Source organism: Ammospiza nelsoni, chromosome 27 (genome assembly GCF_027579445.1).
Source record: "Ammospiza nelsoni isolate bAmmNel1 chromosome 27, bAmmNel1.pri, whole genome shotgun sequence".
NCBI classification, from domain to species: Eukaryota; Metazoa; Chordata; class Aves; order Passeriformes; family Passerellidae; genus Ammospiza; species Ammospiza nelsoni.
Window position 1 is genome coordinate 2,394,729 of NC_080659.1, and position 25,052 is coordinate 2,419,780.

A 25,052-nucleotide genomic window follows, 5' to 3' on the forward strand; every position below is an offset into this window, starting at 1 on the left:
ATAGAAAAATAGACATCTTTATATAAATAAATAAAATATAATAATAAATAATATGTATTATGTATAGAATATTATATACCATATATAGTATACAATATATAAAATGTAGTTTAATACATTATACATTATATATAGTATATGGTATATAGTATATAGTATATTATATATTAAAATAAACATAATATGTATTATATATTGATTTATAATATAATATAGTATAATGTAGTATAATATTGTATAATATAAGCATACAATATATAGTAAATATAAATAAACAAATTAAGAATATACATATATAAATATTAAAATATGTAGATAAATAAAATATATGGATATAAATATATAGATAAATAAATAAACAAATAAATACACATACAGGCTCCTCAGTGATATTCTTACCTCTACTTCCCTTCTCCGTGGGACTGACTGAAATTTCATGTCAGGGACTGATGCTCAGATGAGACCTTTAGAAAGACATCAGAGCTAAGAAACTCTTAGAGAGAGCTAAGAAACTCTTTTCCATCTGGAGGGAAACAAAACCTCCACAGATTCTCACAATTGTTTGTCCAGGAAGGTTAAAGCAGATCATATCTGGGAGTGCTGCAGGCTGAGTCCCAGGCCTGTGGCAGAGACTTTAATCTGCTGTCCCCAGAAATAAATCAGGTGTTCCTCACTCTGGTTTTGGGGCTGAGCAGCACCAGGGCAGTAGGAATGACTTTAAAAATGCCCTGTCCCCAGTTCCCCTGCTGCTTTTTTGTGCTCTCAAAGCCTCTTATCTCCTGGCAATGTTTTTTTTCTCAGCTCTGGGGTTTTTGTTCCTTCCCTGTAGGTGTGGGGCAGGTGGTGCTTCAGGTGGCTGCAGCCACAAACTGCAAACATCACTATGGAGTGGAGAAAGCTGATATTCCAGCCAAGTATGCTGAGGTGAGTGAGCTGGGGGTGCTGCTGCTGGGCCAGGGACTCTCTGCTGCAGGAAAAGCAGAATTCCAGCCCTGCTGGTTTTGCTGCTCTGCTCAGCCTGTCCTGGAGCTGTGAAATATCAGCCATGCAAGGATGGGCTTGAGGAAAGAAGTGTGTCCAGTCTGGAGTGTTCAGAAGCATCTTTCTGGAGTGATTTCAGGCCTGAGAGCTCTTTTACAATAATGCCAGGGTCTGTTCAAAGGGAAATGCAGTGTAAGCTTCTCCCAAATACCTGCAGTTGTTCCATGTCTGGAATGGCTCTAATGCAGCTCCCAGAGGCCACCGCATGCAGCAAATCCAGGAATAAATTCACCAAACAATTAGTGTTAAGTATTTTAAAAGCCATGTCTCTGCTATGGTGGTGATGCCCCTTTTTCAGTGATTAAACCACCAGAATTCCTTCTGAGCCTGTGCTGGTGTCTGCTTAGGAGGCACCTTAGTGAGGAAAACCATCAAATGGCGTGAAGCTGCAGGATGGGAGATTTAGATTAGAGATTAGGAAGGAATTATTTGCCATGAGAGTGGCAGAGGGTGCCCAGAGCAGCTGTGGCTGCCCCTTAATCCTTGGAAGTGTCCAAGGCCAGGTTGGACAGGGCTTGAATCACCCTGGGACAGTGGGAGGTGTCCCATGGCAGGTGGAATTAAATCGTATTCAAGGTCCCTTGCAACCCAAACCATTCCATGATTGTTTGATAATGATTAGTCAGGCCTCTTTAGTATATTTTAATATTTATGTTAAAGGCTTCTTTAGTGAGGTTTCTTTACATCTCTAATCCTGTGCCAATGGGACACACACAGATGATGAGTTCAAGGCAAACCTGGAGGCCACAAGCAAACGGGGAAGGTCGGTCATGGCTTACCACCAGAAGTTTGCTTCCTTCAGTAGCCTGAACAGAAACTGATCCCTCTGAATTGTCAAAACACAGATTCAGCCTGAAGAGCTAGAAAATTATCCCTCATGGAGGGAGAGAATAAGTAAAACTCTTTGATCCCTCTCTTCAGTGATATGGGCAAAAATGCATAAACACAGTGGTGAGGATGATCAGTCAAGGACCTACAAATCCACTTTTATTTCCCCTGCCAGGACTGAGTGGAAGTTTTTACCTGGAGGACTCTGCAGTCCCTCTGTGTGAACATCCTGGTTTTGCTTTGGGGCATTTACAACACCAGGAATCCCCTCTGTGTTTACCATGAAACTTAGAGATCAGCTTTATAAGGAAAAGTGAAATTCTCACTTTTACTAATGCCCCTTCCTGTCACTGTGCAAACACAGGGCTTTGGTGCAAACAGCAAACAAAAGAATGACCCACAAATTAAAAATTACGGGTAATTACTGCTGGGGTAACTTCAGTCTTCCATGAGATTACTGGGTGAACAAAATATTCTGCATTATTTCAATCCCGTCAGATTTAACAACCAAGGAGCTGGTGCAGTGTCAGAGTGTGTGGAGCTGCCTTGTGCCTCCATTGGAGCCCATTTTTCCTGCAAATATTTGTGGAAGAAATTGGGTTTAGTTTCCAGTTAAATTGGCTGTGGCACCACATCTGTGGGTACCATGATAATAGATGGAAAATAAAATTTGTAAAGCTTCACCTAAAGAGGAAGAATGTTACAGATTTTTTTCAGTGAAGTTGCCTTAATAAATTAAAATGGAAGTTCCTACATGGAAATACTGAGGATTTTTGAGCTTTCTTGCTTAGGAAATAAATGAAACATGCCTGTGCACACACAGAGTTTTGTTGAGCTCATCAACCATCAGCTTGAGTTCTCAGAGGGATCAGAATTTCTGCTGGGCTTCTCACACAGAATCACAGAGTAGTTTGTGTTGGAAGGGACCTCTGACAGGGTCACCTGGAGCAGGAGACACAGGAATGTGTCCAGGTGGCTTTGGGATATCTCCAGGGAGGGAAACTCACCTCCAAATATTGGCTAAATCCTAAAGATCAGCTGGGCCAGGCTGCTGGCAGGGTGCTGTGGGGATGTGTGAGACACTGAGCTGCCTGGATATGGGATTTTGTTCCCTTCTCCCTTATTTGGACAATAAAAACCAGCAGAGCCCTCCCTGCTCAGCAGCCCTGAAATGTTTAGGTGCAGTTTGAAGCACTCTCAGTGTCTGTGGGAAGCAGATTTGCTGAAGGATTCTCCCTCTTTGCTGCTGGGATGCTTTTCCTGCTGCTTTCTGCCACCTGAGTGACCCCAGCAGACCTGGCCTTGTCCTGGCTGTGCCTTTGCTCCCTGGGCTTAGGCTGGGCTCACCCCCCTCCTCCTGGTGGGATTATGCACCATAATTTAATGCTGGGCTATTTTTAGTGCTGGGCTATTTTTAGAACATGGAATTTCATGGAAAAGGGAGGGGGTGAAAATGCCAGCTTTGTTTTGGCCCTAAAAAAGTGAGGGTTTGGTTTTTTAAGGAAACTGAACAGCAGGAGCTCTGTGTCTGCCTGTCCTTGGAGTGTTCATGGCAAAAAACCTCCAAGCAGACAGAGTTCCTGGGGATCAATGAGTGCCTCAGAGCTGTGTCTCCATTGCTGTGATGGAACTGGAAATGTGAGATGTCCTCATGGCTGGTTTTGCTTTTGTTCCCTCTTGCAGACGATGGACAGAGAGTTCAGAAAATGGATGAAGTGGTATGGGAAGAAACATGCAGAATACACAGTGAGTGACACTCAGCTGCAGACTGGGATCCACACCCCTGTGCAGAGTTTGTAAAGTCCCCTCCATCCTCCCCTCAGGCAGCAGCAGCTGAGGCACAGCTGCTCCCTGGTTCTTGTATTGATCCTGGGGATGGTGTTTCCAATTTATCCACTCAGACCCTCTATTTGTGTTGCCTGATGTGGGGTGTGGTGTTACTGGGAGCACTTCCAGGTCTTTCTAGAAACTTTTTTGGAAGATCTCTTCTTCTAAAATGTTGTTCTGACTGGGGCTGCCATGAGCCTTCTGTTAGTGTTAAATCCCCTTTCCCCTCCCTCTCTCCATGGATTGGGGTTTTTGCCACGTGTGGCAGCTCCTTCTTGGGATTTTGAACTCTCCTGCTGGAAATTAAAGCTGAAGCTTTGGTTCTGCAGGCAGGGGAAGGTGTGGCCACCAGGGCCCAGTTCTGGAGGGGATGAGAGGGTGGAGATTGGAGCAGGAAGAGCTCCAGGAACAGATTTCAGGCTGGATGGTTCTCAGGGGAGGGTGGTTTGGGTTTGGAATTGGATGCTGTGAAGGTGGAGCTGGAGCAGGAAGAGTAATTGGATCATTATGGGGGATCTTCCTGCCTGGGGTAAGGGTTGTGTTGGAATTTGATGATTCTTTATGTCTGAGGATGTTTTGCCCTGTGCAAATCCATGCACTGTCCTGTCCATTCCTCTCCTTTTCCCTTTTTTTCCCTTTGAAATTGTCATTAAGAAAATTGCTTTCTGCTTAATCATCTCCCAGTCAGGAGATGGATGTGCAATAGGAACCCATTGGGGGTTATGAAAACTCATCTGTTTCTGCTTCTGCCACTTTTCTGTGGTCAGGGGAGAGCCTGAGTGGATCAGGGATATTCCCAAATATCCCAGGGAAGCCAGGTCACTGCTCAGAGGCTGCAGCTGGCCATGTGTGCTGCATCCAGGTGTGAGCAAGGATTGGGGAACTGCCTTGTCCTTCCTCCCTTGTCCTTCCTCCTTCTTCCCTTCTCCCTTTTCCTTCCTCCCTTTTATTTCCTTCCTTTTCCTTCCTCCTTCCTCCTTCTCCTTCCCTTCTCCTTCCCTTCTCCTTCCCTTCTCCCCTCCCTGCCCTATCCCTGGGCTGGTGTGATCCATGTGGATCCCATCACTGTGGGATCAATTGGAGCTGTCCTGTTTTTATTTCCCAATTTTCTGTCTCCTGAGACCCTTGGTGCCCTCATCTTGCAGAAAAGCTGCTCCAACTCTCCTTTATGAAGCAGGCAGGGAGGGAGATGCTCCCACCTGCCCCTGGCACCTCCCTGCTGCAGTTCCTGCTCTGGACAGAGGGATTCCCTTGCAGGGATGCTGGGCCTGCTCTGCAGCAGGATTGATAATTCCTTCCTGCTGCGGGAGCCCTGGGAGTGCTTTCCTTTTCCTGAAGTGGCCATATGGCATTTTTCCATTGTGTCACCCAGCTGGCATGACTTGAAAGGAATTGTTCCTGAGGATGCTCTGCTTCTGGGCTGGGTAATTTAAGGAATAGGAGAGGAACTTGGACTACAATATTGGAAGCATATTGCTTGCCTTAGGCAGCATTTCCATATTGAGCATTCCAAGTGACAGAGTCTGCTGCTATATTGAAACAAAGCTATTTATTTTTGCTAGGTTCTTTGGCTTTTATAACTCTGTTTTCTGCAGTGTTTAGAGTAAAATTTCCCTGAATATGCAATCTGAGGTTTTTTTTGGGAAGAGTTAAACACTTTCAGCACTTCTCATCTGAAGGAGGGTTGGTTTCCTGTCACCTTGAAGTGAATCTTGAACACAGATTTTGGTCTTTTACAGGAGGCACACAGGGCAGGTTTTATTTGGTTTTTATTCATCAAACAGACTTTTGCCAGGCAGTTTATTTCCTTTAGGAACTCCTTAGCAGCATCTGCTATAGGTGACTGTTAAACACAGAGCAAACTCGCTCATGATGCAGCTGGAGGACACAGGAAGGTGTGGAATTGAAAACCTGGCATCTTTGTCTTTCTGGAAAACAGCTTTGTTCCTGCAAAATGCTTTGTGAGGTCCCAAGATTCGAAATGTTGGAGACAAAATAAGCACAAATTGAAATAATCTGTCATCAGCTGAGCTCAACTCGTGAGTTCCACTCCAGTGTTAGAGGCAGTCATATGAAAAATCAGTGTTTGGGGAAGAATCAGGTGCTGGAGGAGGGGAGGGCTTGGTGGGAGTTCTGTAGGAAGAATTTTGGATCCCACCTGCAGCTCTGGCTGAACTTTGTGGATGCTGTTTCTCCCTTGCTGTAAAAGTAAAAACTGTGGTGCCTAAGGCAGCAATAAATCCTGGAGATGCCCTGCAGGGTTGTGCTGGGTTTTTAGGATATTTTGACCACCACAATCCCAGTTCAGTTAGAGATTTCAAATTCAAATGGATTTAGGGTTCTCCCTGGAAAGTGATCTGCTGAAAAGTTGACTTTTGCAGAGTGTTCCATGCTTGTTTGGGTTTGTGCATCTCAGCAGTTCTTTCTTACTTGGGAAATCATGATCTCTGTAGCTTTTCAGCATCTCCAGCCTTCCCAGCTGGTGGAATCTCGCTGAGAAATATTTTCTGTCCTTTTTGCCTGTTGCAGCAGTCCAAGGCAATCAGAACCTCATGATGTTTTTGTACCCTGCCCCAAATCCTCCCAGGAGGAATTTTTCATCTTGCCATTGAAAGAAAGTTGCTAAGAATGCAAACAACCAAAACCCCAGGACCTCCAAAACTCTGCAAAAAATAAAGTTGTGTTTGAGATGCCTTGGAGAGAAGGGCAGTCACTGTCTTCTCACCAAATTGTTCTGCAGCCTTGAAATTCAGCTTCTGACCTTCCCTTGTTAGTGCTGAACATGAATGCTGGAGAGCAAGGCCCAGTGCCTTTATTTAAAATAAACCCCAATTATCCAGGTGTGTTTGTCCACAAATTATATATAAAAAGATATATTTTGTCTACAATTGTAAAAAAAACCCCAACAAACTTCTTGAATGTTTCCATACAAAATTGCAGCCTGATTTGTTCTGTAGCCACTTGGTGATAAAAGCTCATTAAACTTCTCCAGCTGCAGGTGGCAAAGTGCCCTGGGGGTTTTGGATGCCCAAGGCTGCAGAGCCACAGCTGGAGGGAGGAAGATCCATGTGGGGCATGAGAGGAGAGGGAGGGATTTGCTCCTCATGCATTGCCTTGGGAGGCTCCTGATCTCCAGCTGTTGTTGGTCACTGAGTCTCATAATCCTCTTAAATGAATATTTCCATGCCCTGCTCTTTGGGAATGTGCAATTCTTGCTCATTTAGGGAAAATCAGATTCTTCTGCTCTTCTCTCCTGCATTCCAAGGGGAGGATCCTCCTCCTCTAGCGCTTTTCATCATCATCATCATCATCATCATCATCATCATCATCATCATCATCTACTTCACATTTTTGGACTAGAATGTCCCACTTCCACCACAAGTCCCTTTGTTCCAGCTCCTTTTATCTTCTCCTTTCTCTTCCCATGGAGCTCAGAAGTTTACAAGATTAACTTTACCCCACTCTTTCCAAGTAAACTTCTCTGAAGGAAGCAGGAGACTTTGGGAAGGTCATTAGGCCTGGTTAATTAGTGAGTCTTTCTTGGGGAATTCCTGCATGTGTGCAGCCATCCAATTAAAACCCTGCATGGCAATTAAGAAGCAGATGGGTTTTCATGGTTTCTAACTGTAAATATCCTCCTGTGGCCTCAGAATCAGAGCCATCCCAGGTATTTGGGGCAGGAGGCTGAGATTGCTGAGTAGCACAAAGTTCTTCTCTTCCTGGCCTCCCCTTGGAGAAAGTTTTGGATATTTTCTGGTTTTTGTTGAGTTCTCAGTGACCTGTTGTTCCCTTTTCCTGAGAGAAGAAAACACAGAGCAGACTGCTGGAGGACACAGGAAGATGTGGAATAGAAAGCTTGGCATCTTTGTCTTTCTGGAAACTTTATCCCTGCAAAATGCTGTGTGAGATCCCAAAATTCCAAAGGTTTTTGTTGAGTTCTCAGTGCCTGTGCTTCCCTTTTCCTGAGAGAAGAAAACACAGAGCAAACTTGTCCATAATGTAAGACCTCCATAATGTACCTGGAGGACACAGGAAGATGTGAAATAGAAGTCCCAGCATCTTTGTCTCTCTGTAAACTTTGTCCCTGCAAAATGCTTTGTGAGATTCCAAAATTCCAAAGGTTTTTGTTGAATTCTCTGTGCCTGTGACCTGTTGTTCCCTTTTCCTGAGAGAAGAAAACACAGAGCAGACTTGTCCATGCTGTACCTGAAGGACACAGGAAGATGTGGGGTGGAAAGCCCAGCATCTTTGCCTTTCTGGAAACTTTGTCCCTGGAAAATGCTGTGTGAAGTCCCAAAATTCCAAAGGTTTTGGTTGAGTTCTCAGTGTCTGTGCTTCCCTTTTCCTGAGAGAAGAAAACACAGAGCAGACTTGTCCATGCTATACCTGGAGGACACAGGAAGATGTGAAATAGAAGTCCCAGCATCTTTGTCTTTCTGGAAAATGCTTTGTGAGGTCCCAAAATTCCAAATGTTGGAGACAAAACAAGAACAAATTGAAGGATGCCAGGCTGAGCTCAGAGCAGTTGGGAGTTGCTGCAGTCCTATGTTGGACTCTGCTGAGAACCAGGCTTAGTTTTGTGTTTATTTACTCAGGGTTGTTATAACAGAATTCCTGCCCTGCTCCAGAAAAGCTTCTTTAGGAGGTGGCCGTGACAATCAAACTCAGCATTCCTAGAGGTGGGATTTGGGCTGGAGGGAGCCTCTGTCTGCTCCCAGCAAACCCCAGGAGTTTCTTTTTCCTGCAGGTGATTCAGCCCTGAGGATCAGGGGTGAGTTTTGAGCATCAGTGCTAAGTTTGGGCTGCTTTTCTGCCTGCTTTATTTAATATTTCTCCTGTTCTGAGCACAAGCAGGGGGCTGTGTGGGAGTTCCAGTGCCCAGGAGCTGCTTTGTGATGGTGACTGACATCACCTGCACGTGAAAACCTCCTGCTCTAGGAGCTGCTCTCAGGGCAGGATGAGCCAGCTGTCTGCTCCTGGTATTTTTGACCTCTCCATTTCAGCAGGAAATTTGCTGGTTTGGCATTTGAAAATCCCTCCAAACGTCCCCTGTGGCTTTGAAATGATGCCACATTTTGGAGGTTTGGATTCGTGCCTCTGGTTATTTTTGAAAAGAACAAGGACCTAAAAATAACCATGTGTACTTTTCCAGGCAGAAATTCTGGGGGTTTGGGAGCCAAGTGTTTGCACTGAGACATCCTGAATTTGTGAATTTATGGTTCCAGCAGCACAGAGCCTCCCTGGCCAGCACTGGGCTGAGAACCCAGCCCTCCTCCCCAGCACAGGGGCCTGACCTTCCCAAACTCCTGCTCTGCTCCTTCTTACTTGGGCAATTATTATTTCTGTAGCTTTTCAGCATCTCCAGCCTTCCCAGCTGGTAGAATCTTGCTTGAAAAATATTTTCCGTCCTTTTTGCCCATTTCAGCAGTCCAAGGGACTCAAAACCTCATGATGGTTTTATGGAGGAGGGGAGGGCTTGGTGGAAGTTCAGTGGGAAGAATTTCAGATCCCACCTGCAGCTCTGGCTGAACTTTGTGGATGGTGATTCTCTCTTGCTGTAAATGAAAAACTGGTGCCTCAGGCAGCAATAAATCTGGAGATGCCCTGCAGGGTCATGCTGGGTTTTTTAGGTTTTTTAGCCACAATCCCAGCACAGTTAGAGATTTCCAATTCAAATGGATTTAGGGTTCTCCCTGGAAAGTGATCTGCTGAAATGTTGAGTTTTGCAGGGTGTTCCATGCTTGTTTGGGACTGTGCATACCAACAGTTCTTTCTTGCTTGGGAAATCATGATCTCTGTAGCTTTTCAGCATCTCCAGCCTTCCCAGCTGGTAGAATCTTGCTGAGGAATATTTTCTGTCCCTTTTGCCTGTTGCAGCAGTCCAAGGCACTCAGAACCTCATGATGTTTTTGCAACTTGCCCCAAATCCTCCCAAGATGATTTTTTCATCTTGCCATTGAAAGAAAGCTGCTAGGAATGTAAATAACCAAAACCCCAGGACCCCCCAAACTCTGCAAAAAATAAAGTTGTGTTTGAGATGCCTTGGAGAGAAGGGCAGTCACTGTCTTCTCACCAAATTGTTCTGCAGCCTTGAAATTCAGCTTCTGACCTTCCCCACTGGATTGTTCTTGTTAGTGCAGGAAGTTCTGAGCTTGGACATGAATTTTGGAGAGCAAGGCCCAGTTCATTTAAAATAAACCCCAATTGTCCAGCTATGTTTCCACTCTATTTTGTCCACAATTATGTATTTAAAAAAACCCTTTTAAGCCATATTTCTACACAAAATTGCAGCCTGATTTATTCTGTAGTCACTTGAACTCAAACCCTCTGTGTACTTCTGGCTGCCTCCCCCAGGCTGGGCCCTGCTGCTTTCCCTCCAGTTGCAGGAAGAGTTACAGGAATCAGATGCTGCTGAGTGTATTCCTGCAGTGGCTGCTTGAAAAACCTGAATAAAAACCTGGTCTGGCTTCTAAATTTAGCAGCAATGCAGGCAGCAGCTCTGGAGGCGATTTCTGTGAGCTCATTATCCTGTTAGATAAAGCAACTCCTGCATTGTCTAATCAGATGAAAATATCTGTGTTACAGATGGTCCCTTCCATTCATTATTCACTAAGGAGATTAAGTTTCAGAGAGAGGAGGAACAGGGTGAGGGAGGGGACAGTGGAGGAAGAGATTGAGTGTGGCCCTGTTGATGTGTCCCCTTCTCCCAGCATGGACCAGTTCTGCTGCTCCAGCACACTGGATTTTCTTTAATCATCTGATTTTCCTTCCCAGTCCTTGTTTCACTCTCAAAATCATTGCAAACCACCAATCTGAGTGGGATTTTTTTGGATTCTCTGTGTCAGCTGATGGGTAAAAACTCCTTTCCTTCTTTTAGTGATCATCTATTGACAGTGGAGGAAGAGATTGAGTGTGGCCCTGTGGATGTGTCCCCTTCTCCCAGCATGGACCAGTTCTGCTGCTCCAGCAAACTGGATTTTCCTTCATCAGCTGATTTTCCTTCCCAGTCCTTGTTTCACTCTCAAAATTATTGCAAACCACCAAGCTGAGTGGGATTTTTTGGGATTCTCTGTGTCAGCTGATGGGTAAAAACTCCTTTCCTTCTTTTAGTGATCATTTATTGACAATGGAGGAAGAGATTGAGTGTGGCCCTGTGGATGTGTCCCCTTCTCCCAGCATGGACCAGTTCTGCTGCTCCAGCAAACTGGATTTTCCTTCATCAGCTGATTTTCCTTCCCAGTTCTTGTTTCACTCTCAATATTATTGCAAACCACCAAGCTGAGTGGGACTTTTTGGGATTCTCTGTGTCAGTTGATGGGTAAAGAGCTCCTTTCCTTTTTTTAGTGCTCATTTATTGATCAGTGCCCCAGCACAGTGGGTAAGGAGCTAAATATAAAATAACCCCCTGGTTCCAGGGTCAGGCAGCTCAGTCTCTGCCCCAGGAATCACTGCCTTGCTTCCAGAGGGATAAAATAACCCATTTTCTCCCAGCCACAGTTGCTCATTTGATTATTTCTGTACTCCAGTGTTTTTCCTGGAGAAGTTCTTCCCTTGGCTCTTGGCTAAGCATGAGCTGGGGAAGCAGTGCCACACAAAAATAGATGTGTTTAAACGGGGCTGTGCTTCATTTGAATTGTTAAATGGCTCTGGCTTGCAAAGTGTTCATCCTCCATGGGTGATATCAGGTTAAAACCTGGAGATTTTGGTTATTAGTGCTTTTCTAACCACACAGACAGGGCAAACACACAGTGAAACTGGACCCAAGTGAGACCTTACAGCCACATAGGTTGGATTTCAAGACCTTTATGATGAAGTTTAGCATTTCAAAATAGTTTCACGTTACCCTGCTTCTCTGTTCTCTTGCAGACTGTGATGTTTGTGGTTCCTGCTTTTCCCAATGTTTTCCTTTCCCTGTTAGTGTAGGAAAACCCTGTGGAGACTTTAGAAACTAGTGGTGTGGAGGATGCCATAGAGGAGCTGACTTGCAAAAATTGTTAGAAAATAAATACAATTGCCTGTTATGTGGGTTTTCTTTGACTTTGTCTTGGTTACTCAACCATGGAGCTGTTCAGCATAAGAATAGATCAGGCTGAGACAAAATTATCTCTTAAAATCAATCTAGAGGTGGTGTCCACATATAGGCATCCAGAAATATCTTTCCTTATATGAGAAAAAACTCTTCTTAGAACTTTTTTTGTGTTAAATCTCTGGTTTGGATTCTGACAGTACTCAACAAGATGTCTTTGGGTTGGATCTTTGGGTTCAGCTTCCAGCTCATCCTTTGGTTTTATTACAGCAGAAATGTCAAAGGTGTTTCCCCTCCCACAGGTGGGAGAACACAGGAATTAATTCTGCTTTAACTCTGATTCCAGCCCAGCTGGTGGAACAGGTATTTCTGAATAACTTCAGCTACTCTTACCTGCTCTCTTCAGTTTCTGGCACTTCAGGCTCTTGATAAAGTTCTTGATCTCTTGCCTGAGATGTCCACTTTTCTCAGCCCTCCTGCAGGACATTTTGGTGCTTTTCCCCTTCATTTCTCCTGGAAGCAGCCCCATTCCTGTTGGCACCTGTGGCTTTGTCCCTCACAGTGGCTCAGGCAGGTTTGTCACCCCCCTGTGTCCCTGTGTGGCACCAGGAGCTCCCTTTGGATGCTCCCAACCCTGAGGGATGGAAGTTGTTCCAGAGTCTGCAACTCTGGAGTTGTCACTGATGAGAATTAAACGAGAATTCCAGACAGAGGAATCAGTGCAGGAAAAGGATCCTCAGCAGCTGCTTTGATGTTCCTGAGGTTCTGGCACAAACCTCATCTTCAAAGGGTGTCAGCAGCATTAATTAGAGACTTGCACCTTATTTTTTCTCTCCTCCTCTTATCTTCCTCCCCCAGCCCTCCTCACACAGCAGAGGTTTTGCCCATGAGCTCCTCTCTCATTTCCAGAACACAAATGAGGAAATTTCAGCCTGTGCCAGAGCTCTGTGCTCACCTGGGGTTGATGTGGTGTCACCAGAAAGGTGCTCCACAACCACTGAAATCAGAACTGTACACTTATTTTCAAACAAGCCCTTTATGTTACTTCACTTCCAACTTGAAAGTGTTGGAAGTGCTCAGGGTTTATATTTAGCAGCACAAAAATCAGATTGTTGTTTATGCAATGCAGCAAGAGCCTGAATTGGGAGCCAGAGCTCCCAGCAGGAGCTGTTCCCAGTCCATGCTCAGCTCCCTGTGCTGAGGGGGGGTCCCCAGCCCTGGGGCCCTTCAGGAGGCATTTTCTGGGCAGTTTTGCAATGAGTGCCAGAACTTTTGGCTTCTCCACAGAGCAGAACCTCTTCTTCCCATGCAGGAGAGGGGCTGAGGGTGGGAGCAGGGAGGGAGAAACCTCAGGGTCAGCTTTTCCTGCTCCACCTCTGCCTTTCCAAAAGGTTCCACTTGTCCCTGGTTGTTGTGGGGTCAGCTGGTGCAGCCTGTTTGTCCCTCTCTGGAGGGAGCCCTGTTAACCCCTCTGTGTTTCTGTTCTTTGTCTGGTTTCAGCTGGAAAGAGGTGACTTCCTCTCAGAAGAATGGAGGGAGAGGATTGCAAACACAAGGTACAGTACAGCACTTGAATGCTGTTTTCTGAGCTGGATATTTGGGAGTTTGTATAATGGAAATTGGGAGGCTGGCCAGCTTTTTATATAGAATTTCCATAGTAAATACCCAAAGTCTATCTGCCAACTCTTACAGTGGCCTCTTTAGATCCTGTTTTCTGACTAGAAGAATGGCTTGGAGTGCATGTCCCATGATATTCTATACAAGGGTGTATTCAAGATAAATTCTGCTTATAAGAGGAGCACAAACCTCCATTTGTTTTGCATATCCCTATAGTTCATGTCAGGGATTCTGGCAAAACTCTTTCTCTTTGCTATTGGGACATACAGGCTCACTTTCCCTCTTTTAAAAAGCAAAAAACCCAAGTGAGTTTATTTCAACTTAAATTGTAAGTTCATTTTAACTAATTGTCTTGAAGATTTATTTATGTGGAGAACTAAATGCAGAGGGTTGGGAGCAGAAAGGGAGTGAATTTGTTAAAAGCAATAAAAGTCGTCTGTATTTTTAAAGCTTTGCATTCTTTCAGCCTTATGGCTAGAAAAAAAACCCTCTTTATTTTTTATATGACCTTCTGGGCCACCCTGTTATGTGGGGGAATGGAAGGCAGTTGTCAAAGAGGGCTCTGAAAGCTTTGAGAGTTGTGGCAATTTCTGGATTTCTCCCAAAGCTCTGGTTGTGAGAGCCTGAGGAGGCGTCTGCCAGGCTGGTGACTCCTGCAGGATTCTGCCCCTCACTTTCTTCTGGAGGTGCCTTTTAATTTGTGGACAGACTTGCCCCAGCCTTGCAGCACACTTGGGTTTGGCCTTGCTGCTTGTTATTCCAAGTGCACAATCCTCTGCTTCCCGGGCAACTTTCCTCGGAATTGATTGAAATTTTTTTAGAGAAATTTTTGGCTGCAGGAGCTTTGGCTGCATCCAGAAGTGCTGGGAGATGTTTGGTTTGTGTGGCATGGCACTCACTGTGTGTCTCAGTGCTGCTCCACCTCGCTCTGGGGCAGCATCTGCGAATTCTGGAATGGTGTGGGTTGGAAGGGAACTTAAATTCCATCCAGTGCCACCTCTGACAGCTTCCTGCCCCTCAGGCCCTGCTCAGTCTGGCCTTGGACACTTCCAGGGGTGGGGCTGCTACCAGGCCATGGTTCCCTGTGTGTTCCAGGGCATCCCTGTGCTGGGGCTTGGCAAAGCCTCCTGGAATGAGGGCTGAGCCCAGGGGAATTGGGGGTTCCTGTGCCCTGCACGCACTCACAGCATCCTGTGCCAGAGTGAGCACTATAAAAACACATCTGCAGCCTCTGGCTTTTCCCCTTCCTCTCCTGGATGTTTTCTAGTCCCATTAATATGTTTGGCTCCTTTGCAAGGCCTTTTTTTTTCTTTTGGCACATGGGAAGGAGGAGGAAGAAACCCCTGCTAGCTTTACTTGCCAGGCAGGGTTTCCCAAATTTCCAACAGCAAGGCATAGCAAGAAGAACTTTTTTTTTTTCCCCTTGGTGCATAAACATTTTTTTCATTCGTGGTTTTTAATAGCTTTGAGTGCTGCTCTTAAACTCCCTGTGTCCTTGTTGAACACATTTCATGTGTGGAGGCACTGGGAAGGGAATTTTCCTGCAAAGAAATCAGTTCTTCATGTGGGAACAATAGGCCAGGATGGATTTTACACTTCATAGAATCCTGGAATATCCTGAGCTGGAAGGGACTCTCAGGGATCAAATCCAGCCCTGTCCCTGCACAGCCACCCCAACACCCCCACCCTGAGCAGCCCTGAGGGCTCTGGAGAGGGGCTGGGAGCACAAACCCTGTGAGGAACAGCTGAGGGAGCTGGGGGCGCTCAGCCTGGAGAAAAGGAGACTCAGGGGTGCCCCCATCGCTCTCTGCAGCTCCTGAAAGGTGCCTGTGCTCAGCTGGGGCTGGGCTCTGTCTGCAGGAACTGACAGAACCAGAGCACACAGCCTCAAGCTGTGCCAAGGGAAATTCAGGTTGGATATCAGGAAAAAATATAGTTGGATATTAGGAAGTTGGTGAGATCCTATCCTATAGGTAGGATATCAGGAAAAAACTAATTAGGATATTAGGTGGGGTATTAGGAAAAATTGATCATTCTTTCAGTTTTTCGTGGAAAGGATGATAAAGTTCTGCAATGGCTGCCCGGGGAGGTGGTGCAGTCCCCATCCCTGGGTGTGTTTAACAAAGCCTGGATGTGGCACTGGGTGCCAGGGTTTAGTTGAGGTGTTGGTGCTGGGTTGGACTCGATGAACTTGAAGGTCTCTTCCAACCCAGTGATTCTGGAATTCTGTGATTGTGTGAATTCTGTGAATTCTGTGTCCAAACGCTCCTGCAGCTCTGGCAGCCTTGGCACCATTCCCTGGGCAGCCTGGGCAGTGCCCAGCAGCCTCAGGGGGAAGAACCTTGCCCTGAGCTCCATGCCAAGGCCTGGCATGTTCATTCAGCAGGGAGCTCAACCACTTCCAAGAGGTGTTGAGGACTCTTGTTGCAGCCTGGGCACCAAATGGGCACCAGGGACAATTAAGCCAGGCTGATTAGACCTTTAAACCAAAGGAGTGTCTATTTTTTAATCTGTGGCATGTTCTGGTTCTTTCCCAAGCCCTTTTATCATTTGTGGGACTCTGCCTCTGTGCAGATTTCTTTGTTTCCATGTGATTGCTTTTTTCCAGGAACAACCCCTCCCCTCATTGAATTTCTTAACCCAGAAGCAAAGATGTAACTCCTCTGTTGTGGGTAGGGCTGAAGTGCTGGGTTTAGGACAGAGAAAATGTGCTCAGAGGTCACTGTCTTCTGGCATTATGGGGAATTTGGAGCTGGAAGAGAAACAGATTGTCCAGAGCAGCTGTGGCTGCCCCTGGGTTCCTGGAAATATCCAAGGCCAGGCTGGGCAGGGCTTGGTGCACAGTGGAAGATGTCCCTGCCATGGCAGGGCTGGCACTGAATGAGCTTTAAGGTTCCTTCCAACCCAAACAATTTTATGATTCTAAAATACATTTTGATATTTTAAATTCCCACCAAGAAGCAGCAGGATGAAGTGCTGAGTGTTGCTCTCCATGTTTTGGGTTACAGGAGCTGTAGAGTTGGGGACAAGCAGGTCTGTCCATGGCAGGAGTGGCTGGGAAGGCTCCAAGTGGCTGTGGTGTGGCTGGGGGTCCTTGTAGGGTGTTTCTGGCTCTGATCTTTTACTGGATCCTTGTTTTGCAGTGTTATTTTTGTGAATAACTTTGCCTTCGGGCCCGAGGTGGATCACCAGCTGAAGGAGCGCTTTGCCAACATGAAGGAAGGTAAATCCAACTGGAGATGTTTCCTCCTTGTTTTCTGATTCCTGTGGGAGCTGAGGTGGGAGAGGGGCTCAGTTACACCTGGCAAAGCCAGGCCTTGGGGTTTGTTCTGTGCCTTGGGGCCACAGCACAGTGGGATTTGTTCTTCCCCCCTTGGTGTCTGCCCACACCTGCCTGGCTCCTTGGAGCATCCCCTCTGCTGGGAAAACTCTGCAGCAGGGTTGGGGTGGGAGGAGCTGCTGGTCCATCCTTCCCTCTTTTGGGAGCCCACAAAACACCCAACAGCCAAGGCCAAACTTCCTGGATCCCTGGAAATGTCCAAGGCCAGGCTGGGCAGGGCTTGGAGCAGCCTGGGACAGTGCAAGGTGTCCCTGCCATGGCAGGGGTGGCACTGGGTGAGCTTTAAACTCTTTCCAACCCAAGCCTTTCCATGATTCTTGGCTGCAGAGGCACAGCTTTGGAAGACCAGTCTGTAATTCCATACAGAATTCATTTCTCCCGTTCAGAGTTGGCTCATTTAGAGCTGGCTGTTAACTCCTGATTTGAAATGCTGGAGTCCCCAACCCTGGAAATGCTCCAAACCTGTGAGGAGGTGGCACCTGGTGACAGGGTTTAGTGGGATGGACTTTGATGGTTGGACTTGATGATTTTTAAGGTCTTTTCCAACCTTAATGGTTCCACAATTCCATAAAAACCTGCACAGTGCCACTGGGTGCTCCTGAGAAGCTTCACTGGAGCCTGGGGACACCCCCTAACCCCATCCTGGCCTCTCCATTGCCCTGGGTGTCTTTTCTTTGCTCCTAACCACTGGGAAAAGCAACAATTTTACTTGGTTGTGGCAGAAATGACAGAAATAACAATTTCTGAAAAGAAAAATATGTGGTGTGAACAAAGCAGCTGTGGCTTCCCATGGCACAGCTTTGTGCTGAAATAAATAATGGGACTTTTGGGCTCTGCTGCAAACCATAAAACCCCCAAACTTAAGCTGTTTTCTTTAATTTAACTGGATTGTTTTTTTGTTTTTAAACTTGTTTAATGGTGGCTTGAGAGCAGTGGAAGGTGGAGATGTTTCAAGAACCCTTTACAATGATGACACCTGATTTGTCTTCCCAGAGTGTGCTTCAGGCTCTGCTGAATGACCCCAAATACCCATGAAATGAAGATTAGTGGCCTCTAAATTAAAAGTCTTTTGGGGTTTGTGTATGAAAGATCCCAAGTAGGATGGAGATAATTGAAATTTCTTTAGATTGCCACTGAGAATTAACCTGCTCTTTTTTTATCAAGTATTTCCAATATGTCATTTTAAATGATCCTTGAGGTGTCACCTGGCAGGATTCATGGATTGCTTTCTTGGGGCTCTCAGAATGAGAATTAAGGGATTTATTTATTTTTTAATGCTATACCAGGGGCAGTTTTATAGGATTGCTCTTTAGGACTCTGTACTGGGTTATATTTAATAAGTAGTTACTTCTAGAACAAATAATGGAGCTGACTGTGCTCTTTGTTTTTTTGTTTTTTCTTCTTTTTCCAGGTGGGAGAATTGTGTCCTCAAAACCTTTTGCACCTCTAAATTTTAGAATTAACAGTCGAAACTTGAGTGGTATGATTGCCCTTTTTATTGTTCATTACAGTTGTGGATGTTCATTATCTGAAAATGTCTGGGGGGTGTTACTGCATTTTAGAGTTGTTTAAGTAGAAAATGCTGTTCGATTTTTAGTGACAGGTACTTAAAATCAATTTAAAAAGAGGAGAGGACAATTTAAAATCAATTTAAAGAGAGGAGCAGACACTTTTGATGGGGTTTGTGCTGCTGTGTTTTGGTGTTGGTTCCATTGATGTGTCCCTGAGCTGCAGAGAAATCAGGATTTCAAGGGTGTGAATCATTCCTTGAGCCACAAAGAGCAGCCCTGACTCACAGGGGAGTTCCCTACACCCTAAATCCAGGCAGGGAAATCCTACCAGGCAGGATTCCTAAGGCTTAGAGGTCATGGAGCCAGGGTGGAAAGCTGGGGGTGCTCACCTGGACAGGAGAAGGCTCCAGGGACACCTCAGAGCCCCTTTTGGGGCCTGAAGGGGCTCCAGGAGAGCTGCAGAGGGACTGGGGACAAGGCCTGCAGGGACAGGACACAGGGAATGGCTCCCACTGCCACAGGGCAGGGCTGGGTGGGAGATTGGGAATCAGGAATTGTGGAATCCATCCCTGGAATGGATTTCCCAGAGCAGCTGTGGCTGCCCCTGGATCCCTGGCAGTGCCCAAGGCCAGGCTGGACAGGGCTGGAGCAGCCTGGGATGGTTGAAGGTGTCCCTGCCATGGCACTGAATGGGCTTTGAGGCCCCTCCCAACTCAAACCATTCCAGGACTGTGTGAAGTGTTCAGCTTTGAACTTCTCCTGTGCTGTGCTTTGAGCAAACAAACCTCTCCCAGACACACCCAGGCCCTGGGTCTGGCTCATTGCCAGCACAGGGTCGTGGTTTCCTTCTCCTGTGAACAGTCCAGATTCAATGTTTGGCAGCCTTGTCCTCTGCAAGGACATGAGCTGCAGTTTAAGGAGGTTTTGGGACATTCCATGTGGTTGGGTTTGACCTTTTCAGACTTTGACTGTTGAAACTGGGGTGTCTGTGCAGAAGCTGATGTTCTTTGTTGGTCCCTTTCAGTTGAGGTTTTAAAATGAAATTTCTCAAGCAGAAGAGCAGTCCAAGAAGGGCTTACATATATTTACTGTTTTCAGTGCTAAATTTTCCTTAAATCAAACCCCCCTCATCCCCTCCCTGTGCAAACGTGGGGAGCAATCTCACTGAGTTCCAAATCTCAAACTGTGCTGTCTAATTTTGGCCTAAGCTGCTTTTGAAGAACAGTAATTTTTGGACTGTCATGAAGTAAATTGAGCCCTTGGGAGTTATTTTTAAGCTTGAATTCTTGTGGATGTACCACACATCAGGCACCCAAACCTGCACTTTTCTTTCCTATTTGGATTTCTGTTCTGGGGCCTCTGGTGCTTTGGAACCTTGTTGAACTTTGGGTGCTGCACTACCAATTCTTTGGAGGCATGGAGTTGAAAATAAAAGGGAAAAAGGGAGGAATGATGCTCCTGGAGCAACTGGGAGAGCTGGGACCAGGCTGTCAGTTTGCTGATGAGGCAAAGAAAGCCTCAGTGAAGCTTGGGCACTCTACTCTTGCAGAGCCCACCAGAGCTTGAGGAAACCCAAAAATGCCCTTGGAGATGTTTCAATTAGACCTGCCCACAAAAATACAGGGCTTTGGCCTCTCAAGCCTTTTCTGTACTGGATTTTTCCCATTCCCTTCTCTCTCTGCTGCATTTGGGAGCCTGAGGCCAGCATGTGCTGCTGTTTCACCCCAGAACAGCCCTGGCTGCCTCTGCCAGTTGAGCCAGGCCTTTATCCCATCCCAGCTCCCAGCCCAGCCTGCATTCATTGGGAGTGTTTTCTAGAATGCTGAACTCTCAGATCTCAGCTGTTATTTCAGGCTGAATGGAAATGCTGATGTTAAAATTATAGTGAGATAATTAATTGGAGTTTGGATGGGTGAGAGGCTCTAGCAAAAGGAGAGCCAACAGCTTCCACCAGTAGGAAACTTCCAGGGATTCAGATAAAAGGCCCTGGAAAAAAATATCTTGAGGGGGAATTGTGTGAGTAAATTTTAGGGCTTAATCCCTTTCTAAGACCATGTTATGTTGATAAATCCTAACATCAAATGAGCTTGTGTGGGATGTGCTGTGGCTGGGGCCTGTTCCAAGTGACACTCCCAGGGAAATGCCACTCCAGTGTGGCCAGGGTCCTGCTCATGGAGCAGGGAATGTCCCACAAGGATTTCCATCACACTTTTATTCATTAAGGCTTTTTTTGGTGCCTGAGCATGCCTTGAGTCACGTCTCACCTGTCTGTCAAATACTCTGATCTGGAGTATGAACATTTAAATAATTTATACAAAACCCTGGGAAAGATCAAGGTTTAAGAAGGGGGAACCAGTTCTCTCAATTCCACTTTTGTCCTTAGTAGTTCCATCTGTGGGAAGAAGTGGAAATGTGGAAAGAGTTGGGACCAATGAAAACAAGCATTAAAATGTGGTTAAAATAGTGGTTGAGGTTGCTGAATCCCAAACCTTGCTTTTGGCCTCTTCTGGGTCATTTTTGTTTAATTAGAAACGTGCCATAATTTCTCCTGCAGCCCTGCCACTGGCTCAGTGCTTGTGGGAATGTTTAAGGCACATCCCCAAACTATTAATTCTGGAGAACAAAACAAACATAGACAAGAAAGCAAACCCAAAACATGTTTGTGCCCAGTCCAAATATAGGGCAGCTGCAGCTGACAGGGACAGGGCTGGTGACGTTCTGGGGCTCTTTAATTCATCCCTGTCACACACATGTGGTGTTCCTTGGAAAAGAGTCTGGGACACAGTTCTGCTGGCCAGAACTCACTCACTCTGGGCTGGCTGGCTCAAAGGTACATGTCCCACATGGTGCTTTCCTGTGGGCTGCACGTAGCAAGAGAGGAAGGAATTCCCTTGAAACTCCCAGCAGTGTTTTCCTGGAGGATCTGCAAACCAGATTTCTCTGTGTTGGGTATTGTAAAATCAGGGCACTCCTGACCAAGGAAAATGATTGGCATCTGAGTCCATGGCTCTGGAATGCTGAATACTCACTTTATTAAAACTATATTTTACAATGATGAAAAGATTTATATCATATCATATCATACTATAGAATACTATACCATATAATATAATAGAATATAATATCATAGTATATTTTATAATAAATATAATATAATATAATATAATATAATATAATATAATATGTAATATAATATGCTATAATATTCTATTATAGAATATTCTATTTATTCTATTCTATTATATTATATTTATCATATTACATTACATTATATTATTATATTATGTTATATTATGTCATATTATATCATATTATAGCATTATACATTATATTATATTATATTACATTTTATTATACTATATTTTATCATATCATAGTATAATATATTAATTATAATATATTTATTATATAATATATGTTATATTTTATTATTATATTATATTATATTATATTTCTTATATAATGCTTACTTCTTTCTTTTAGCTACTATTGAAAGCTTGTGACTGTCACCTGTCAGTCCTGACACACATAAGATGGATCTAATTGGTTTATAATTTAAAACACTATCACTAGAATCTAATAATTAAATTTTTGTAGGTAAATAATCTTCTAAAACATTCTACATGTTCACAAAACAACAGGAGCAGTAAATGAGATGAGAATTGTTTTCCCTCTATGCTTCTCCAGGGAAAAACCTGAGAGAGAGAATTCTGACTCTCTGTTCAGAGGGCATGTGAATAGTGCAGTGGGTGCCTGGCTGGTGTCACCCCCTGATGCCCAGGGGTGCCAGGGGCACTGACAGGGGGGAATGGGGCTCTTGGATCCCCTCCAGGCCTGGGGGCTGGCGCTGGGAAATGCCAAAATCAACTCAGGCACTGCCATTCCCAGGCTTCGTGCGCTGACGGACGCCCCAGTGCCCGGGGCCAGGGCAAACGGGGTGCCATCCACCCCCCCAAATCCTCCTCTTCCTCACACGTGTGCTCCTGCACGTGTTTTTCCTCTGGGACTGTTTTGGGAGCCTGCAGCAGCATCCCCTTTGCTCAGAGGCTGAGGCTGTGGCGGGGCCAAGGTTGGGTTTGGCTCTGCCTTGGGCACGGAGCCAGCACCTGGAGCTGGAGCCATGGAGATGCTTGGGGCTGGTTCATCCCACTGGGGGGATGCTGGGCAGCACCCACAGCATCTGTGCAGGGAGAAATTTGGGTGCTGAACTGCTCTGGGAGCTGTGGCAAAGGAGGTTCATCCCCCTGTGGGGATACTGGGAAGCACCCACATCATCTTGGGTAATGCTGTGAGAAATGCACTGCCTGTTCATGGCCAAAACCATAAAGTATTGATTGTGCTCTGAGTTTTGAGTGAAATTTTGAGGGAAAAATTGGGGTGCTGAGCTGCTCTGGGAGCTGTGGCAAAGGAGGTTTGTTCCCACTGTGGGGATACTGTGCAGCACCCACATCATCTGTGCAGGGAAAAATTGGGGTGCTGAGCTGCCCTGGGAGCTGTGGCAAAGGAGGTTTGTTCCCACTGTGGGGATACTGGGCAGCACCCACATCATCTGTGCAGGGAAAAATTGGGGTGCTGAGCTGCTCTGGGAGCTGTGGCAAAGGAGGTTCATCCCCCTGTGGGGATACTGTGCAGCACCCACATCATCTTGGGTAATGCTGTGAGAAATGCACTGCCTGTTCATGGCCAAAACCATAAAGATTGTGCTCTGAGTTTTGAGTGAAATTTTGAGGGAAAAATTGGGGTGCTGAGCTGCTCTGGGAGCTGTGGAAAGGGAGGGATGGCAGGGCGAGATGCTGGAGTGCCCAAAATTGTCACTGTGTCCCCTAACCAGCTGCTGTCTCCTCCCACAGATATTGGCACTATCATGAGGGTTGTGGAGCTGTCACCACTGAAGGGCTCTGTGTCCTGGACAGGGAAGCCAGTCTCCTACTACCTGCACACCATTGACAGAACCATAGTGAGTACCAGGGCTGCCTATGCCCTGCTCCTGGCAGCACTTGCAGCTCCTCATCCTTCTGCCTGGGCTTGTGTTCCTGTCCCTTTGTGGGTTTACACACCTGAGTGTGCAAACTGCCTGCTCCAGGGTTGCACACACACCCTGGGGTTGAGGGCAGTGCTGGTTTACTGAAGCTGCAGAGATTCCCTGATAAAATTCCTTCTGCAGCTGCTCAGAATTGGGCTTTGCTGCTGTCCTTTCCTCACAGAGGACTCAGTGGAGCTTTGATTCCTCTGTGGTACACAAATCATTTAATCCAGTCATATTCAACCAGTAAATCTCAATTTTAGTAAAATTCTCAGCTGCTGTAGTAGCAGCCCAAGCTCCATAACAATGATGCATTCACTGTTTCTTTTAATTAAACAAAAAAACTCCCAACAAACCAAATAACAACAACAGAATAAATAAATAACAACACTAAATAACCCATGCAACAGCCCCCACCAAAAATCCACCAACCCCCCCACCAAAGAGCCCCCAAGCCCCTCATGAAACCCAACAAACCCTTTGAAAATCGAAAATTTCGTGGAGGAAATTTTTATCCATATCATTTATCCAACCCCAAGGTTTTTGCAGTGGGATAATAATGCTGTTTTCCTCCCTCTGCTGTAGTCTAATAAAGCTTTTGTTCAGGAATGTGCCAGAGTGCAGATAAATGGTGGAGTATGAGGGTGCAGCAGCTTCAGTGCAAATAATTTCATTGAAAATCAGCCTGTGCTGAGGGGAGATATGTGACACAAAGCTCCAAAACAAGGCCAGGAGTGGTGGGGGATGATAAAACCTTGCAGAGGTTGGATTATGCCCTGTTACACAACAGGCTGGGTGCCTGAAAAGAATGAATGTAAATGGCTTCTTGATGGAGCTTATCAAAGAAAAGCAGTCACAATTTCTGCAGTTCTGCACTTGTTTTAAGCTAATATTTTATTCTTCTGTGTTCATCTGTCATGGTTTTGAGGATGACTCTCTTCTCTTTCTATTTTCAGCTTGAAAACTATTTTTCTAGTCTCAAAAATCCAAAACTCAGGGTAAGTAAGTTTCAATCATTTTCTGTAGAAAACTCAGAGTTAAGGGAGCAGCCACTGTGAGGAATTTAATCACAGGTGGACAGAATTGATTGGAAATCAGATTTTCTTGCTAGGCAAAGAACATGGAGCTAATTGAAGGGAAGTCTCAGATGCCATCAAGCACTAATTCAATCATGTCCAAGGGATTTCTAATAGAGAATTAATGGGGCAGCCCCAAGGTGCTTTTACCTTGCACTGGAGGTCTGTAATGAGCTATTTCTTCATTAAAGAACTGGAATTAAAGAAGGGAATGATGGTTTGAATCGGTCCCAGAGCTCAGCTCCTGAAATGAAGCTGAGCAATGCTCTGAAATGTTCCTTTTGGGATGTGCCATTGGAAGCACAGAGTGAGTTGTCATTTGCTGCAGTCTGGGCTGTTACATGTGGAATTAAAATGCCAGAGAGTTTTTGGGGCTGTGCAGGGCTGGGTTAACCTGAAATAATCAATGGATTTCCAGGAAGATAATTAAGTGAGGCCACTTAATTTAAAATTTCAGGTGAATGTTCATCCTCAGGCTGACTGGCTCTGTTAAGAACAGACTCATGGGGGCTCTGAAAGGGAATTGTTTCAGATTGCTCCACTCAAATTTGGGGCAAAAAAATCTTCTTAGAGAAAATAAAATAAAAGTCAGGGTACTTCTGACCTTCCCTGCTTTTCACACTGAAACCTGCCACTGGTTTGGTTGATAATGTGCTTAAATCAAAGGAGTGTTGGAAATACCAGAAATCTTAAGCAGATTAAACCTCTGGAAGGTGCAGGAAAGGCTTTGACTGATCCCTTGGAAATTTCCTGCCATAAAGAA

At 45.5% G+C, this 25,052-nt stretch overlaps 1 protein-coding gene across 4 annotated transcripts in view; it reads left to right on the forward strand.

The window, feature by feature from the left end:
- Positions 1 to 25,052, forward strand: part of DOT1L (DOT1 like histone lysine methyltransferase) — a 93,145-nt gene that overhangs the window by 29,090 nt on the left and 39,003 nt on the right. For all 4 annotated transcript variants that reach the window (XM_059489490.1, XM_059489491.1, XM_059489492.1 and 1 more), the window contains exons 6-12: positions 830 to 924; positions 3,553 to 3,615; positions 13,223 to 13,278; positions 16,483 to 16,562; positions 18,091 to 18,159; positions 23,041 to 23,147; positions 24,170 to 24,211. In XM_059489490.1, the coding sequence (XP_059345473.1) occupies positions 830 to 924; positions 3,553 to 3,615; positions 13,223 to 13,278; positions 16,483 to 16,562; positions 18,091 to 18,159; positions 23,041 to 23,147; positions 24,170 to 24,211 (512 nt within the window). The remainder of the gene's footprint in view (positions 1 to 829; positions 925 to 3,552; positions 3,616 to 13,222; positions 13,279 to 16,482; positions 16,563 to 18,090; positions 18,160 to 23,040; positions 23,148 to 24,169; positions 24,212 to 25,052) is intronic.